This window comes from Neofelis nebulosa, chromosome 11 (assembly GCF_028018385.1).
Source record: "Neofelis nebulosa isolate mNeoNeb1 chromosome 11, mNeoNeb1.pri, whole genome shotgun sequence".
NCBI classification, from domain to species: domain Eukaryota; kingdom Metazoa; phylum Chordata; class Mammalia; order Carnivora; family Felidae; genus Neofelis; species Neofelis nebulosa.
Window position 1 is genome coordinate 5,944,712 of NC_080792.1, and position 18,390 is coordinate 5,963,101.

General features: G+C 39.4%; 1 protein-coding gene across 9 annotated transcripts in view; it reads left to right on the forward strand.

Annotated features, from left to right (window-relative positions):
• Nucleotides 1-18,390, forward strand: part of NETO1 (neuropilin and tolloid like 1) — a 130,061-nt gene that overhangs the window by 92,550 nt on the left and 19,121 nt on the right. For 7 of the 9 annotated variants that reach the window (XR_009250820.1, XR_009250819.1, XM_058691820.1 and 4 more), the window contains exons 8-10: nucleotides 10,153-10,266; nucleotides 16,723-17,281; nucleotides 18,283-18,357. Coding sequence is in view for 7 of the 9 variants with exons in the window: in XM_058691820.1 (XP_058547803.1) it covers nucleotides 10,153-10,266; nucleotides 16,723-17,281; nucleotides 18,283-18,343 (734 nt within the window). In the remaining 2 variants the exon portion in view is untranslated. Of the gene's footprint in view, nucleotides 1-2,684; nucleotides 3,772-10,152; nucleotides 10,267-16,722; nucleotides 17,282-18,282; nucleotides 18,358-18,390 lie in introns of those variants that run through there. The other 2 variants (XM_058691822.1, XM_058691823.1) reach the window with 2 other exon arrangements.

Consider the following 18,390-nt stretch of genomic DNA (forward strand, 5'->3'; position numbering starts at 1 on the left):
CAGGAAAGTGTGTGAGTGGAAGAATGATGTGGGGAAGGGTAGTTAAAGAGGAGTAAGGTCACAATTGTTTCTGTATCATCTAGCCATGTTTCACTTAAGATGGTACTTAAGAACCCCAAGAAGAAATTATGTCGGGATTTGCTGGTATGGTATAAATCTGGACTTCAGATGGGAGTCAGAGCTGGAAGGGTAAGCCCAGGAGAAAAGAGAGTGTCAGAGGCTTTGCAGGCTTCCCAGGATCCCCTGGGATAGAGAAGAGAAGGGGGGCCTCTCATGATTACCCTGGAGACCTGACTGCAGGGTTCTGAGAGGCAGAGGGAAATCGTCTCTGTCATCTAGATCAATTAAAATTATTAGTGAATAAAAGTAATTGCGTTTCCAAGTGCACTAGATTTTGCTCTTTAGCATAAATTCATTGCTTAAATATTTAATGCAGATATGTATCACATTTCCATATTTATGATAAACATAAGCTTTATTTCCATCTCTCAGGCAAAGTGGTAGGCTCTAGAGCATCCAGACTATCAGGAAGTTTTGATAAATCAATGTCTTCAAGGCTGATAAAAGTTGAATTCTACAAATGAAGCAAGGACGTGTCAGTGTACTCTAAGCTGTCTCCTCATCCTGCTGCTGCTCGACACATTCCTGCAACCATTTCCATCCCAACTTCAGATTGGAGAAGGGATGGGAAAGAAAAGTGAGCAGAGGTAGAAGACTCGGTGATGTGGGCGTGTGAGCGTGTGTGTGTGCATGTGTGTGGCAGTACCCACAGAGGCGGTGAACTTTTGACAAACTTCACATTAAACGAATCCGAAGAATCTGAGAGAGGCAAGAAGCCAGAGAATGTGGATGGAGAGAATGAGATTTGGGTCAGGTGCTGGGAGACACGAGGGAGCATTTGAGCTGTTATTTAGCTGATATTATTAAAAGAAAAGTAGGATCAAGCATCACTTCCATTTCCAAATTTTCTTGATGGAGTAGCATGTTCTTTGGCTTTGAATTCACCTGCCATTGATCGTTTCATTAGCCACAAAGCACAAGGATGTGAAATATCAGTGTTTCAGAGAGACATCTGCCAGGTTTTATTTTCCATTCTGTTTCAATATTTCCTGAGGGTAGCATTTAGTGGATTTCTGAATTGAAAAAGAATACAATCAGACAAAACACTAATTTGAAAAGATATGTGTACCTCTATGCATATTGCAGCATTATTTACAATAGCCAAGATATGGACGCAGCCCAAGGGTCCATCGACAGATGAATGGATGGTGGTATGTATATATACAATGGCATATTACTCAGCCATAAAAAAAGAATTAAATCTTTCTATTTGCAATGACATGGTTGGATCTAGAGAGTATTATGCTAAGTGAAATGGGCAAATCGGAGAAAGACAAATACCGTGTGTTTTCACTCATGTGTGGAATTTAAAACCAAAACGAATGAATAAAGAAAAGAAGAGACAAATCAAGAAACAGATTCTTAACTGCAGACAGCAAACTGATGCTTACCAGAGGGGAGATTTGAAATAGGTGGGGATGGGGTGAAATCGGGAAAGGGGATTAAAAAGACACTTATCATGATGAGCACTGAGTAATGTACAGCATTGTTGAATCACTATATTGTACACCTGAAGCTAATATAACACTGGATGCTAACTGTACTGGAATTTAAAGACAGATGAAAAAAAAGAAAATAATAATGATAATAAATAATAATAAATAATAATAAAAAGGAAAGCAGTTAGGGAGACGTAACACTAATAAGTGAGAAGGAATTTTAGTGATTTTGGCATTAACAAAAGTTATTATAAGCTAAAAAAATTAATTACAAAAAGGGAACAAAATTTATAAACATGTGGCACAATACTGAAAAATGATCACACGTTCGTGAATAGACTTTTAACATTACAGCCGATATGTTTTATGATTCTTTATTAAAATTTTAAATGCAGTTTTCTTTACACTTAGTGCTGTGACTGCTCTTCTTTCTCTCGTCATCCCTTACCTAATTCAGATATGTTCAAAATTATTTTTGTGGTCTCTACTGAAGTTTTTATTTCTTACAGATCAGCAACATATAGGTATAAATGTCTCAGACGCATGTAGGATTTTCAACATCAGAATGGAGTCAAATGCTATTTCAGGAAATCTGGTGCATGCTCGCCACCTAGTGGTGAGAATGGGAACATGTGAGGATTTCAAAACAACCCAAAAGAAGGGAGTGAATTCAGTGAAATACTAAGTTCAGTCATTAGCTTTAAATATATAGTAAGTTATAGATGTTATGTGAAAACTACTATGTTACTAGTTAAAATATGAAAGACAAAATAGATTTTTAAGAATACTATTTTATTTTTTTCATGAAAAGTTAAAAGATTTTTACCAATTACTATATATATATGTGTGTGTACATATATATTTCTACATATTATTTACAATAAAAGCTAAATATATATTTGTATATGTACATTTATATATCTACATATTATTTATAATAAAAGCTAAATGTAACTTGTGAATATCCTACAAATAGTCATTGTCACCATTTTGGCTTATTTCCAGTAAAATTTTCCACATGTCTCTTTGTGCGTGAGGCTTTATAATTTACAGTGATCTGTGTCCTCATTTCTCACCCAACTTTATACCTTAGTAATTTCTCATCTTATTCTCTGTTCCCTTCAGAAATAAGAAATCTGTCACCATAATTTTTGAACACTGGGGCGAGACTTCTCAAGATTTCGCTTTTTCTTTTGTTCTGGTTTGTGTATCGAGTGTAAACTAATGACATTGGAGTCATCTGGATTAAACAAAGTTAAACGGGCTTCGTGGCACAAGAGCTCTGTGAACAAGCGTCCACCAACAGCCGGTGTATGGAAGGAAGTGCACCATAGTTCATCTTACTTACTAATCCACAATACATTTCTTCCCGCTAGAGCAAATTGTTGCATTAAAATTTGTGTTTCCAAAGAATTTATCATGAGATGTTTGGATAAATGTTCACTTACGGTATTTTAAATTGAAATTTTAAGTCTGGATTTAAGGTACCCGTAGATATTCTCGAAACCTGCATCTGTGCGTCGTGTTTCTCTGTCCTGAAAATCGTGTCACTCAGTTGCAGGACACTCTTGTCACTTATGTCCAAACCTCAGTTTATAAGATCACTAGAGACTTCAAAAGAATACGCCTTGATTTTATAGTGGGACCAAAACACCACGATCTGTTCTGCACACTCGCTTTTCTTGCCTTCCAAGATGGCGTCTGAATAGCTCTCTTTACAATTTGGAATTAGAAAATGCATATTATCTTCATGGTCTTGTTTTCCTGCGAATCAAGGAATATCATAACACACATCTAAACCTTCTTCCTGGAAAGTAGTACAAACACTTGTTAAAATCTGCCTTTTATTGAAGTTAGCGAGCAAACAATCCATCTTCTGTTTCTTTTTTAGAGTTAAAAACTTGAGTGATATTTTACACTGGGCATGGGTATAGCAAAGGGATATACTTCCCAAGATCTTTAAATAACTTAGCAAGGCTCAGTTTCAGGAATGTCCTGAACATATCTTAGAAAAGTGTCTTACAAACATAAAAAAAAAAAATTGGGGGGCCTGGGTGGCTCAGTTGGTTGAGCGTCTGACTCTGCATTTCCACTCAGGTCATGATCTCACGGTTTCATGAGTTCAAGCCCCACATTGGGCCCTGCACTGAGAATGCAAGACCTGCTTGGGATTCTCTCTCTCTCCCTCTCTTCCTTCCTTTCCTGCGCTTGCACTCTCAAAATAAATAAATAAACTGAAAAAGAAAAAAAAAGTTGTCTTTCTTGCGTAGTTGCCTATAAAAAGTGGAGACTTTATATAGACTTACTTTTTGTTTTTCCTTTTTATAGGTAAATACTAGAGTCACATAGAGTCAAAGAGCTTGGAGCTTCAGATTTGTGGTGTATCAGTGACTCTTTTTACATTTAAATACATTATGGAATTCCTATGATTGCTTGAGAGAGAGAGAGAGAGAGAGAGAGAGAGAGAGAGAGAGAGATAAACGCCTTCATTTCTAGAGGTTGTGAGGTTCATTATTTGCATTACCTACCCTTACGTTACTTCACGTAATATTAGAAGCAACTTGAAACCACTTTTTACTTATAGACGGGGGTTGTCCGCTGAGCACTCGGGACGGGATGTTTGTAAATGAATGATGGAGGTTGTAGAAGATAACAGCCTGGAGAACGATATGGTAGGGAAATTTACGAAGATAAATGTCCCCAGTCGTTTTTGAGGAAGTGATGTTTCATGATGCATTACTTTATTCCCCAGTCTCTTACGAGTGGGAATGAACTGGGCTGTTGCTGAGGCTGTGCACCCAGCTGTGGCGGTCAGTGTCCATTGGATCTGCCTGATCGGGTCCCATGAAGAACTGATTGTTACATATTTTAAATCTCACCCCTGCATGTAATAGCTTATACAGCTATGAGCTACAACCCATTTCATTATATTATTTCTCTTACAACGTTGTATTAGCTAAAGAACAGCTATGCTTTTTTGTTACACAAGAAGGTAAACACCTCTGTGTAGAACTCCTCTTTTTAGACTGTATTGATTGCACGCTTTTATGTGTGAAACCTCTGCTCCATTCTTTCCAGCCTGCATTCTCATTTGGTGTTGACGAGCTCTCTGTGAATGACCGTCCTCACTTCACAAATTAGGAAATGTGTAATATTAGGTCACTGAACTTGTCTATTCTGTGTCTCCTTAACATCGTATGTTTTATTGGTTGATTTAATTTTGGCTAATTATTACCGTAATTCAAGAAGAGCTAATGTGTGCTTACTGTGCCTCGGACGACAGTGGTTACGGGTTTTAAAGCTCGATCACATTTAATTTTCACAGCTGTGTGTGTTAGTTAAGATTCGCCCCCTGTATAGATGTTACTGAAACTCGGGGATTTTGAGGCACGTTCACTCAAGGTCACACAACCTGGAAGTGATGGACTTGGGTTTCAGTCTCAGACATTGTGAATCCATGGCTCCTGTGCGATGCTCCCCTCCCGGAGCAGCTCCACGCACAGTTCTAACGCTTGTGTCCATAGGCTGGCACTATCCGAAGTTCTGTGCGTACTTAAATCGCTTAGGTAAGTGTTATCCTTATCCCCGTTTTACAGATGTGACAACTGGGCCTATCCTCAGGGATTATCACTCCTTGCAGCCGAGACCCAGCTCTGCCCACAGTAGCATTGTCGGGATCCTTCCATCCCGTGGTGAAGTGTCTGCAGAACACAGGCGAAGCTTCATCCTAACGTGCAGTCTCCTACATAGGCAAACAAACCAACCAACAAAAAAAGACTGGTTGCCCGAAAGCGTCTGTATTGGTGCAGGAGGGAGGAGGGAACAGTGAGGCAAGACCCATTTTTCAGTGTCAGACTATCCATTCTGTGTTACCTGAATGATTGAAGTCAGGAGCAACGCTGTGCTTGCACACATGACATTCTGTTGGCCGACTAGAATATTCCACTACTCTCAGTTTCTGTCTTTTTTCTTTTCTTAAAATGAAATACTTAGCATTGCATCTGGGTAATGAAATGATGAGGTTCCATAAACCCTTCCACTGAAGCGAGATTGAAAGAGCCGCGGTCATCGTATCTAAGTACACTTTAAAAGCAGTTCAGAGACAAAAAGCCACGAAAATAGTTCCTCCTGTGTCTTTTCTAAAAGCCAACGCGAAGCTGTATTTGCTCTTCCACTGACAACAGAAAACCTCCTTCCAGAAACAAGTGGACTCTTTTGATCATGGGAACTGGGCGCGTAGGTACTCCGAACCGTAAGGATTGTTTCCTCAGCTGCCGCGTTTTTGTGCGTGAATCCCACCCTTCACTTGAGCTTCTTCCAGATAATTTTAGGAAATAAGGAAGCTGGTATTTAAGAGGCAAGAGCTTTTGGCAACGTATACTGAAGTTCTAAGCAGAACCAGTCCTCCGCCAACTGGGAGGATGTGTCTGGGTCAGCAATGGTGAGCGAGCCAAGGAAAGGACGCTGAGCTGTAGTCTCTGAGAATATCGCAAATCGGACTGCCCTTGAAGACCATTCATGGCATGGAGGTTAGCTCTCCACCACTCAACACACCTGTTGGAGTCTTCCGCTTCCTGGGATACTCAGCTAGCACCCTGGCTGGACTTAACCTTTTGCTCGGTAATATTAATCAATTAAACCTCTCTGTTGAATATTTACCATAAGCCTAGGAATCTTAAACCGTATGAAAGCTTAAAAATGAAAAATTTTTGAAGGCATTGCCCTTCGTCTCAAAGAACATGTGGGAAAGATGATAAGCATATGCTAACCGCCAAGCTCTGTTTAAAATTGTAAGTATAATAGGATTTAAGAAAAAGATAATTTTCTCAGTAGCTTGGAATAGTATTTCAAAACTGTACAGATAATACAGTGCAGATATGATTTGGATAACAGAATGGAGAAAGGATATTCCAGGGCAGAGAGAGAGAGAGAGAGAGAGAGAGAGAGAGAGAGAGAAGGAACCGTGTTTGGCCACTGAGCCACAGATAACGGGAGTGTGCTGAGGGTCATGGGAAATAAGGTCGGTATCCAGAGTGTGTCCAGACATCCTTGAAAACACAAGAACATAGCTTGCTTTGGGAGGCAGGAAGTTGCCATTTTATCTTTTCAACAGGAGATAGAAATAAGAATCTTTGGTGAACCATTGCATACCTGCATTTATTTTTTTTTAAGTTTGTTTATTTATTTTGAGAAAGGGGGAGGCCCCGAGAGGGAGAGAGAGAATCCCAAGCAGGCTCTGCGCTGGCAGCGTGGAGCCCAACTTCGGGCTCGAACTCACAAACTGTAAGATCGTGACCTGAGCTGAAATCAAGAGTCAGACACTTAACCGACTGAGCCACCCAGGCACCCCACAGATCTGCATTTACAGGAGTGAAATATTCAGACGTACGATAACGAGAACACTCAGAGGCCACTGTGTTGTATTTTTGGTGTTGTCTATGAAACAACATTTATTTTTGTTCAAGGACTGTAAGTTGTTACACATTTGTTTCGTAGCCGCTGCAAGATTTGCTTTTTTTATCTTTCTTGTTTGCATAGCAATTCTGTAAATACTGGCAAAAGTAAGAGAAAAGATAGTCTAGTACCTGCAATAATAGAAAATTTAAAAAGCAAGACGATCCCAGTTAACTGGCACATTTGCCTGATCATTGGATGAAAAGAAGTGTGTCAGGAATGTGATTTATTGGCCATCCTGGATTACCTATCCCGTTACCAGTGAAATCGCCAGTATTTAATCATAACTGATACAGGCACATGGATTTGTAGTTTTTTGGGTTTTTTTTTTAACTTTTTATTTAGTGTTTATTTATTCTTGAGACAGAGAGAGACAGAGCATGAGCGGGGGAGGGGCAGAGAGAGAGGGAGACACAGAATCCGAAGCAGACTCCAGGCTCCGAGAGGTCAGCACAGAGCCCGATGCGGGGCTCGAGCTCAGGAACCATGAGATCATGACCTGAGCCGAAGTCGGTCGCTTAACCGACTGAGCCACCCAGGCGCCCCTGGATTTGTAGTTTATAAGAGATGTTCACAACCAAGAAGCAGCAGAACTACAAACACAACTGCATTTGGAGCATTTGGAATTCACAGTTTGGTGTTCTTACGAGTATTCTATTGTACTTTGTTCAATTACAGAACGCAGAGTCATTTTTATTCACATACTTAAAATTGTAAAATCTAATGCATCCTACTTAATAGTAACTGTAGTAATTTTTCCAACTCATCCTGGAAGGGAAGTAAGTATTTATGCTCTCTTAAAGGTTTTCTTCACTCGGCGGATAAGTGTATTTTCATTTTTTAAGTTTATTTATTTACTTTGAGAGTAGGGGAGGGGCAGAGAGAGAGGGAGAGAGAATCTGCACTGTCAGCTCGGAGCCTGACATGAGGGCTCCCAACTCACGAAGAACTGTGAGATCATGACCTGAGCCAAAATCAAGAGCTGGATGCTTAACCGACTGAGCCACCCAGGTGCCCTGATAACTCTGTTTTCAGTACCACCACAGTCTCTTAGGACGTGTGTATTTCTCATGTTTTTTTACTAAAACATTTTGCAACCACTCCACTCGCCGAAAACTCCTTTTCGTTCTGTGTGCACAGTTTGACAACATTCATTATCTGCTTAACAGACCGTATCTGTTCTGCAAGAGCCATTACGGTTGACTACAGAAATTTAAATTTAGCTCCATACTAAAGAGCAGATTTTTGCGATAATGTATCAGATCATTAAAGTTTATATTATAACAGGCTTATATGATGTTTAACAAGGCACTAGCCCACGTTAAGCATGATACTTCCTTTTCAAAATGACTACTGCATATTTTCTACCTTTTAATGTGTTTTTTCCCCGAAAATGACTATTGCATTTTTTTTTTAATCTTTTGCCAGACTTTAAGACCATAAAGTCAAACTCTAGCCGAGGAAAGAAGGAACTAGTCTTCTGGAAGCGGGATAGGGGGAAGGGTGCGGAGAGCCAGAAGGAATCCCTTTGCTTGAGTTAGCTACATCTTTACCATGTTTCTGATTTTCAAGACTTGAGTGTGTTTTGTTTGTTTGGTTGGTTTCATTTTGTTTTGTTTTGTATTGTTTTTTGGGTTAGGATTTCTCTAAGAGTGTTAAAATACACCAAGTTGCCTTATGCAAATTATTTGTGTGACACTTGTGGTTAATATAGCAAATGTACCTAAAAAGGGTAACTTTCTAAAATACCTGTTGATATATAGTCTTGAAGGTGTGAAAATCATTACAACATGACTGTGGTATTTAGACAATACTGATCATTAGTAAATCTTTATTGACCGATTTTCTAACCACTGTAAATTATGTGTTTTGTATCTAATATGCTTTTCTAGGATAGTCATCCTTAAAAGGATCTTAGAACAATTACTGAACAAAAAAAGCACGAAACACAGAAATTACATTTTATAAGATATGTGGGATCATTGTGAAGTTAAAAGCACGGTCTGTGAACTATAATCCCTAATTCAGTATTACTCTAGAGACTGATTTTTCTTTTTTTTTTAATTTTTAACGTTTATTTATTATTGAGAGACAGAGAGACACAGAGCCTGAGCAGGGGAGGGGTAGAGAGAGGGGGAGACACAGAATCCGAAGTAGGCTCCAGGCTCTGAGCGGTCATCACAGAGCCCCACGCGGGGCTCGAACTCAAAAACCGCGAGATCATGACCTGAGCCGAAGTCGGTCGCCCAACCAACTGAGCCACCCAAGTGCCCCTAGAGACTGATTTTTCTAAACATCCTATTACTCTGATAAAAAAAAGGAATGTATTTTCCTAATATGGAAGTCCTGTCTAACATTATACGTTGCTACATTAAACTTGTACTATTTCTCCTATCTTTGTATTGTATACCTTCTGGGCATCCTTCCTTTATCTCCCAGCACCCTAAATGCACATTGTAATCTGGCGATCATGGACCATTGTAACATAATGTTACTAGAATGTGTGAAATACATGAAAGTAGGTTAATTTCATCAATCATGTTGATGGGAATAATATATATTTTTATGTTGTTCAGGATTAATTTTCTCTTGTTCTGAATTTCCATGACATTTTTTGTTTTGTTCATTTGTTGAAATAATGCAGTAGAGATTTGCTTAATGTCTGCTTTCTTCGTTCGTGTTTTGTAAACATATGCTTTACAAAATTATTTCAATATTAATTAATTAAATTAAGACTTTTTGCATAACACAACTAAATTTGTACATACAGAATTCCAGTGTAAAGCATAATGTTATGCATGTAGTGGGCACTTAATTTTCGTTAAATGAATGCAGCAAGTCAAAAACAAAAAAAAGAACGCAGCCATATAGATAATGTACTTCATTGTTATCATGGAAACCCTCCTGTGCTAGTTTTGTAAGCTAAGCACATCTAGAGAAGGGCCAGCTCTGTTCACAACATGGGAAATAATTACCACAATAGCAACCCCTGAGAATGGAATGTCGGATCGTTTATCTCAATTTGATGGCAAATTATCATTCTCATCTTTTTGTTTTTCGATTTGCAATCAGAGTGATTTACTACTGAATCACCGTTATGACTTTTTTCTTTGCTTTTTTTTCTTCTTCTTATTTTTAGCTCCCTGTGAAGGCAATACATTCTTCTGCCATAGCAACATGTGTATTAACAATACACTGGTCTGCAATGGACTCCAGAACTGTGTGTATCCTTGGGATGAAAATCATTGTAAAGGTAAAGACCGGTTCTTAAAATTTGCAAAATTCCTCTGCCTGTAGAGTGGGAAGAAGTTTATTACAGTGCTTGGATGTATCAGACTTAAAAATGGACTGTCTATGAACTGTCTCAAGCTTCGTGTGTGTTTGGTATTTCATTTGTAAACCCTAGTCTTTGCTTTCACCAGAGGTTTCCTCATTCGTTGATGCATAGTAGAGTATCCTTAACACTGGGATGCTTATTAAAGACATCTTATGAGAGCTTGCAGAGCCATGGAGAGGAAATGCAGTGCAGTGTGTTTAGTGCAGTGCAGTGTGTTTAGTGTGTCTAGTGCAGTGTGTTTTTCCTATCAGACCTGGTGCCCTTCATCTCTGCCTGCAACTCTCCCTTATTGCAATGTCTTCATCGGATAGTAAGCACACATTCTAGAGGTCAAGTGCGTTCAAGGAACATTTGTGCTTTCAGGTTCTCCCAGCCACTTAGCTCGACTTCCAATTTTGCTCCCCGAATGCTTTTCTTCCTTTCCCATGAAAATACCTTCCAGTGCCCCTGCTCCCTTCTCTAGCCTGTACACAAAGGTCTGTTTACTTGGATAGCAATCCTCGGCTTGGCTACGAATGTTGTGTGCTTTACCTGAAAATGCCAGGTATATTCTTTTACTCACATTCAATATTACCTGATTGGCAAAGAAAAAGGAACAGGCAATGAACTCTTTCATGTTCAAAGTCCAGTGTTGTCTATTAAACCATCTTCTGTGGACAGAAGCAGACAGGCATCGCCACCCTAGCCCTGGTTGACGTAGTGAGAAAGGCCCAGCCTCTCAATTATTCTGAGGATAGGAGTAGGTGATTATTCAAGGAGCCACTTCTGAATGGATAGATAGGAAATTACGTAATGTGTGCAGTAGAATCTTAAATCGGCACTGTTAATGACTGGTAGTCCTAAGCTTTATTTGTCTAACGGGATTGGTTCCCACATGCATAGGGACTATTTCACATGAGAGTGGACGGAAGAGAATGTGAACAGATATGCATTATGAGCTTTCAGGTTTCTCTTCTCCAGGTGGTGGAACCACTATTTTGATTTCTGATTCATTCTTTTTTGAGAGGGGATCACACCTTTACAGGTTTGATTGTTGTTACTGGCTCACCTCAGACACACTGTGGGTTCAGTTCCAGACCACCGCAATAAAGTGAGCCAAACGAATATTTTGGTTTCCTAGTGCATATAAAAGTTGTTTGCACTATTCTGTAGTCTAGTAAGTGTGCGATAGCAATATGTCTGTAGAAACAATGTGCATACCTTAATTTAAGAAAAATACTTTATTTCTTGGGGCCCCTGGGTGGCTCAGTCAGTTAAGCGTCTAACTTCAGCTCAGGTCATGATCTCATGGGTTGTGGGTTCGAGCCCTGTGTCAGGCTCTGTGCTGGCAGCTCGGAGCCTGAAGCCTGCTTCAGATTCTGTGTCTCCCTCGCTCTCTCCCTCGCTCTCTCTGTCCCCACTCATGCTTTGTCTCTCTTTCAAAAATAAGTAAACATTAAAAAAATTTTTTAAAAGTGCTTTATTGCTAAAAAGTGCTGGCCGTCATCAATCCTTTCAGCGAGTCCAAATCTCTGGTAACAGGTTACCATAATAAATGTAATAATAATGAAAAACTTTGGAATGTTGCGAGCACTATCAAAATGTGACATGGAGGCACGAAGTGAGCCAATGCTGTTGGAAAAATTGTGCTGATAGACTTGCTCGATGCAGGGTTGCCACAGACCTCCAATTTTTAAAAAAAAACACGTGTCTGTGAAGGACAAGATGAAGTGCAATAAAATGAGGTATGCCTGTAATTTATTGGAGTTAGTTTCATGTACTAACCTACAGTATGTTCTAAGTAATTCGCTGTGCCCTGGAAAAGAATGCATTTTGCCATTGTTAGGTGAACTGTGCGATAGATGTAGGTTGATAGTACTGTTCGTCTTCCATTTCTGTTTTTATTTCCTACCATGTTTTATCTACTTTTAAAAAATCCTCTGATGATTATGGTTGAACTGCTTCTTTCTTCACTTCTGTAAGATTTCATTTTATGTATTTTTGAGTTTAGCTGTTGGGTCTGTACATGTTTGAAATTATTGTGCTTTCCTGATGGATTGACCTTTTCATCAATCATTATCAAATGATCTTCTTATTTTTAATAACTTTTTGCTTTAAAGTATTTTGTCTAATGTTAGCACATCCACTCTAGATTTCTTATAAATACGGTTTGTATTGCAATCTTTTTCCATCCATTGGCCTTTAGTCCATCTATATCTTTGGATGTAAAGTATGCCTTCTATAGACAGGATATAGTTGCATCTCATTTTTTTGATCCACTCTGAAAACATTTGCCTTTTCATTGGATTGTTTAATCCCTTCATATTTCAATGCTGGTATTGATATATAGTTGGATTTACATCGGCCATTGTACTTTCTTTTCCCCTCTGTGTCCCATGTTTTTTTATTCCTCTTTTCTTCTTTATTGCTGTCTTCTGCACCGAGTGAATATATTCCAGTGTAGCATTTGAATTCCTTTAGTGATTTTTAATGTATTTTTGGAGTTATTTTCTTAGTGGTTATTTTAGGGGTTATAACATATAGCCTAATTTCCCAAAATATATTGCAGGTTTATACTAATTTAATCCCAATGACATTGTTTATGTAGGTCTGTTCTCTCTTCCTTCTTACCTATTACAATTGTACATATTACTTTTATGTACATTACAAATCAAAGAATACATCACTGTTGTTACTTTATATAATTTTAGAGCAAGTATGTATTCACATAATTCATTATATAACCCTTTCCTCCTTACCACTTCTCATTCTTTCCTTTGTTTTTTGTGAATTCACATTACCATCTGATGACACTTCCTTATTCCAAGACAGTTTTGCTCCTACTAAACTCACTTGTACTGTTAATACCAAATATATTATAAGTTAAAGGCCCAACAGTACAATTTTATGCATATGATATTACTCTTTTAAAAAGTTCAGGGAAGAATGCAGAATATATATTCAACTATACCGTCCTTGGTAGTTACGTATATGATCGCCTTTATCGGCAATGTTTATTTGCCACTTTAATTCTCTTTGTACTTACTTTTCTCACGTGGGTTTGAATGACTGTCTGGAGTTGCTTGGTTTCGATCCCAAGAATTTCCTTTAATATTTCCTTTACTGCCGTAAATTCTTTCAGCATTAAATTATGTTTATTTCTGTTTACCTGGAGATGTCTATTTGATCTCCATTTTTGAAAGTTCGTCACGCTGGATATTAGATTTCGATCAACAGTTTTTGTTTTGTTTTGTTTTTTGCCTGCAGAGTTTTAAATTTGTCGACCCTCTGCTTTCTGGCCTCCAAGATTTCTGATGATAAATCACCTGTTAATCTGATTGGGAGTCCTTTCTGTGTAATGAGTTATTTCCCCCTTGCTGCTTTCAAGATTTTCTGTTTCAACATCTTTAATCTCATATGTCAGAGTGTGGGTCTCAATTCATTTATCTTACTTGGAATTTGTTGAAATCTTTGGATTTTAGATTGTTCATCAAATTTGGGAAGTCCTCACCCTTTATGTGTGTGATTATTGTCCTGCACTTTCTTTCTCTCCTTCTTTACTCCCATCCCATGATGTTGGCGCCATTGATGGCTTGTCTTATTTTTCTGAGGCTCTGCCCACTTTCCTGGATCCTTTTTTCTTAGTCTTCTTCAGATTGCATAACGTTCCTTCACCTATCTGCAAATTTGCTGTTCTTTTCCTAGTCCAGCTGAAATGTACTGCTGAGTCACTCAAATGCAGTTTTTATTTCTGTGACCATGCCGCTCAACTCTAGATTTTTCACTTTTTTCTTTTTTAGAATTTGTTTCTTTTTTTTTTTTTTTAAGTTTTTTAATGTCTATTTATTTTTGAAAGAGGGAGAGACAGAGAGTGAGCAGGGGAGGGCAGAGAGAGAGGTAGACATAGAATCCGAAGCAGGTTCCAGGCTCTGAGCTCTGAGCTGTCAGCACAGAGCCCAATGCAGGGCTCGAACTCACAAAGATCATGACCTGAGCTGAAGTCGGACGCTCAACCGACTGAGCCACCCAGGCGCCCCTCATAATTTCTGTTTCATCATTGCTATTCTGCATACAATGAGGGTTTCTCCTCATATTTTCCTTTACCCTCTTTAACCATTGTTTCCTTTAGTTCCTTGAACATATTTTATAACAACCGCTTTGCAATCACTGTCTCGTTGTCTTCCTAGTCTGCTGTTTGGCCCTCTCTAAGGCTTTTTAACCCCCTTGTATGAATTGCATTTTCCAGTTTCTTTGCATGCCTTGTGATATTTTGTTGAAAACTTCATGTTAGGGGCGCCTGGGTGGCTCAGTCAGCTAAGCATCCGACTTCGGCTCAGGTCATGATCTCACAGTTAGTGGGTCCGAGCCCCGTGTCAGGCTGTGTGCTGGCCGCTCAGAGCCAGGAGGCTGCTTTGGATTCTGTCTCCCTCTCTCTCTGCCTCTCCCCTGCTCACGCTCATGCTCTGTCTCTCAAAAATGAATAAACATTAAAAAAAAGAAAAGAAGAAAAAAAAAGAAAACTTCATGCTAAATAATGTGCTGTAGCAATTCTGGATACTGATTCCTCCCTCCCCGGGGCCTATTGCTACTTCTGTTTTCTCCTTGACTTGTTTGTGAGCACAGACCAGGCTGGCCTGTTTCAGTGACGTCTGTCCTGACGTTCCTCCACGGAGACCATGCCGTGGTCTCAGATGGTCCTGATTTAGTGAGGCGCTCTCTGACCATCCTTTGCCTGTGCTGTTTATGTGTCTTTGTTGGTATCACACCCAGCTGTTAGTCTCCACCAAGTGCCAAATGATTGCTCTGTTGTTTTGGACAGTTCCCAGGAGTATAAATTGTTCCAAGGTCTGACCCAATTCAATTCCATTCTGTTGTGGGGTTAGTCTTTGAGTTCAGCCTTTATGATTTATTCTAAATTACTAGTTATTTTCCAGACATTTTACGTTAAACTGCTACCTGTTCTCAGGTCTGGCTAGTTGCTACTGAAGAGCTTGATCATCTCCTCTTAATCGCTTACCAGAAAACGTCTGTTGTTTTGGAGATCCCTGGGCTTGAACTTCTCCACACTGTTCCAAACAATGTAACGTTCTTTGGGGAAAGCTCTGGTGCTCTCTGTTCTTGACTTAACTCTCTTCGTGGGCGAAACGTCTGCATTACTGCTCTGAGTGATGGAGGGAGGCAGGGGCCGTGACCTACTTGTCTTGGAGTGACACCCCTACTTTATGAATAGGGTACTGCCCGAGGGTGGTAACCTCTGGCTTATCAGCTTGCCCCTCCAGGCAGACGGACAGACTCTGCGAGTGAGCTTGGGCAAGTGTGCTCAGAGACAAGCATTCCCAGCCTGCTGCCCTGCTGTAGAGCTTCTATCCTACCAGTGGGGGCTGAGAGGAGGAATGGAGCCCTTGATAACTCAGCATCTCCTGCCTAGGATAGAGTACCTGCACTAGGGATTCAGGGGGGTGGTGAGAAATGCTAGAGGTTTGCTCCTCCTGGGGAGACACTGCAGCTGTAGAAGGGAAGGCTTAGGAGGAGGAAACTCTGTGCTGTTGTCTGAAACCTCCCTAAGTGTCCATCATGGTGAATTGGGGTGGGGTTGGGAGAAATGGGTTCAAAGGCCAGACTCTCACTGTTCTTAATGAAATTTAGTAACTTTTCTTGAATAAATGTACTTCCATTTGCTCTTTCCATTAAGATAATTTCCAGAAACTATACACACACACACACACACACACACACACACACACACACATATATATATATAGTATTTCCAGATACATTTCCAGATAATTTCCAGAAAAAAAAATATATGTGCACATATATTATATTTATTTATTTAAATCACTTTTACCAGTTATGGTTGTTTCACTGGGGAAGAGGCCCATGGAAGACATCATGCCACCATTCCAGAAAGTTCTGTCATGAAATTGAATTACCTTTTGATATCAGAATATTGTTGTTATTTTGAGTTCAATTATCCATGTCAGGAATAAATTCGAAACCATATAGGTAAGTCTGCGTTCCCACTAGTGGAGTTTGGGATGTTTCCTTACACCTATGAGAAGGAAAATGATTTACCGTTTTTAACATTACTAATCCGTTCCCAAATGTCATGCTGAAGGTCTTGTAAGACCTTCTCCACGCATATATTTATGTTTCAAGTAGGGGTGCCGGGCAGTGGGAGGGCTGTCTCTAAGGCCGGACGATAGGGCCCCTGTGAAAAGCGAAAGGTTTTGTTTATTTCTAAAGATTTGTTTTTGTCACTCGAAGCCTGTAAGTGTCCCATGCTGAGCGTACGTCTTATTAAAGTTCTCCCTATGCGCCTTGACTACCATATTAATACGCGGTGGATTGTTTCTTGTTTTGTTTGTTGTTTTCACTCTCCTCAACCTGTAGAGAAGAGGAAAGCCAGCCTGCTGGACCAGCTCACCAACACCAGTGGGACTGTCATTGGAGTGACTTCCTGCATTGTGATCATCCTTATTATCATTTCTGTCATTGTGCAGATCAAACAGCCTCGTAAAAAATATGTCCAAAGGAAATCGGACTTTGACCAGACAGTTTTCCAGGAGGTGTTTGAACCTCCCCATTATGAGTTATGCACTCTCAGAGGGACAGGAGCTACAGCTGACTTTACAGATGTGGCAGAGGACTTTGAAAACTACCACAAACTGCGGAGATCCTCTTCCAAGTGCGTTCACGACCACCACTGTGGGTCCCACGTGTCCAGTACGAAGGGCAGCCGCAGTAACCTCAGCACAAGAGATGCTTCTGTCTTGACGGAGATGCCCCCACAGCCCATCAAACCCCTCATCCCGCCCATGAACAGAAGAAATATCCTCGTCATGAAACACAGCTACTCGCAGGATGCCGCAGATGCCTGTGACATCGACGAGATTGAGGAGGTGCCCACGACGAGTCACAGGCTGTCCCGACACGACAAAGCCGTGCAGCGGTCAGTATCAGTAGATTTTTTGATGACGACTATAACCTGAGGACCAAAATGCCTCCAAGAATATTGTGTTCTAGTCGATCTGCATTTTTCACTTTCTCTTTTTGTTAATGATTCAAACCATAGGATCTCGAGTTTTTTCCTCTCCTTTTCCTTTCCCGTGTCATCCATAGGCTTCCTGAACCCTGTTTATGTACACATGTGTTTGTGTGTGAGCACACACAGACCAAAGATAGTTCATTTATTCCCACGCGTACATGACATTCACTTCTACACAGATTAGGGTTTTAATTTCTATCATAAATACGACTTGCTAATTTGCATCCACATGGTCATAAATACCGCTTTCGTCAACTTTTAGTATATTTTCAGATATAAAATGATATTTGGAAGTAACTGCCTTACCAAGATGGTTAACCCATCTTGTTGAATAATTTTAATCAAAAATAGCATATTTTGCAATATAATGTATTCTATTTTTTGTATGACAATGAAATTACCGAAATCCTTTTTTTCTACAGATCACATAATACTTACGTTACAAATTGCATATAATAGTATGGTATGCTAAACTACAAAACATTTCTATTTAAATGTAGAGAAAAATAGTAGCAACATTTAATTCATGTTCCTTTTAACAGAAAGATACTATTATCTGTATCGAATTATTAGCCATAAAATTAGTAAAACTTTTGAGGAAAGAAAATTTAATTTAGAAAAAAAAATCGATTTTAAGTCCCCTAATCCAAATTATATATGTTTTATTTTGCATGTTTACTAGCATTGAGTTTGTTTTATGAATGTACATACTTTTTTAATTCATTAATGCATCTTAAAACCTAAAATATTTTTAGTTGATTTAGTATTTTTGCATGCTGATGGAAAAAAACCCTATTTCCACAGTTTTAAGAATTTTTAGGAATGCTTTTAAGTAAGTATTTGTATGAATATTTATTTTTTGTGCAAATATTACTTTGTTGAATGAAATAGCCATAACATTCCAGGTTCTGCCTCATTGGGTCTCTAAGCAAACATGAATCTGAATACAACACAACTAGGGTCTAAAAAGAAAATTCAAGGTAAGCGAATGTCCTTGGTTCCTTCTCCCACCT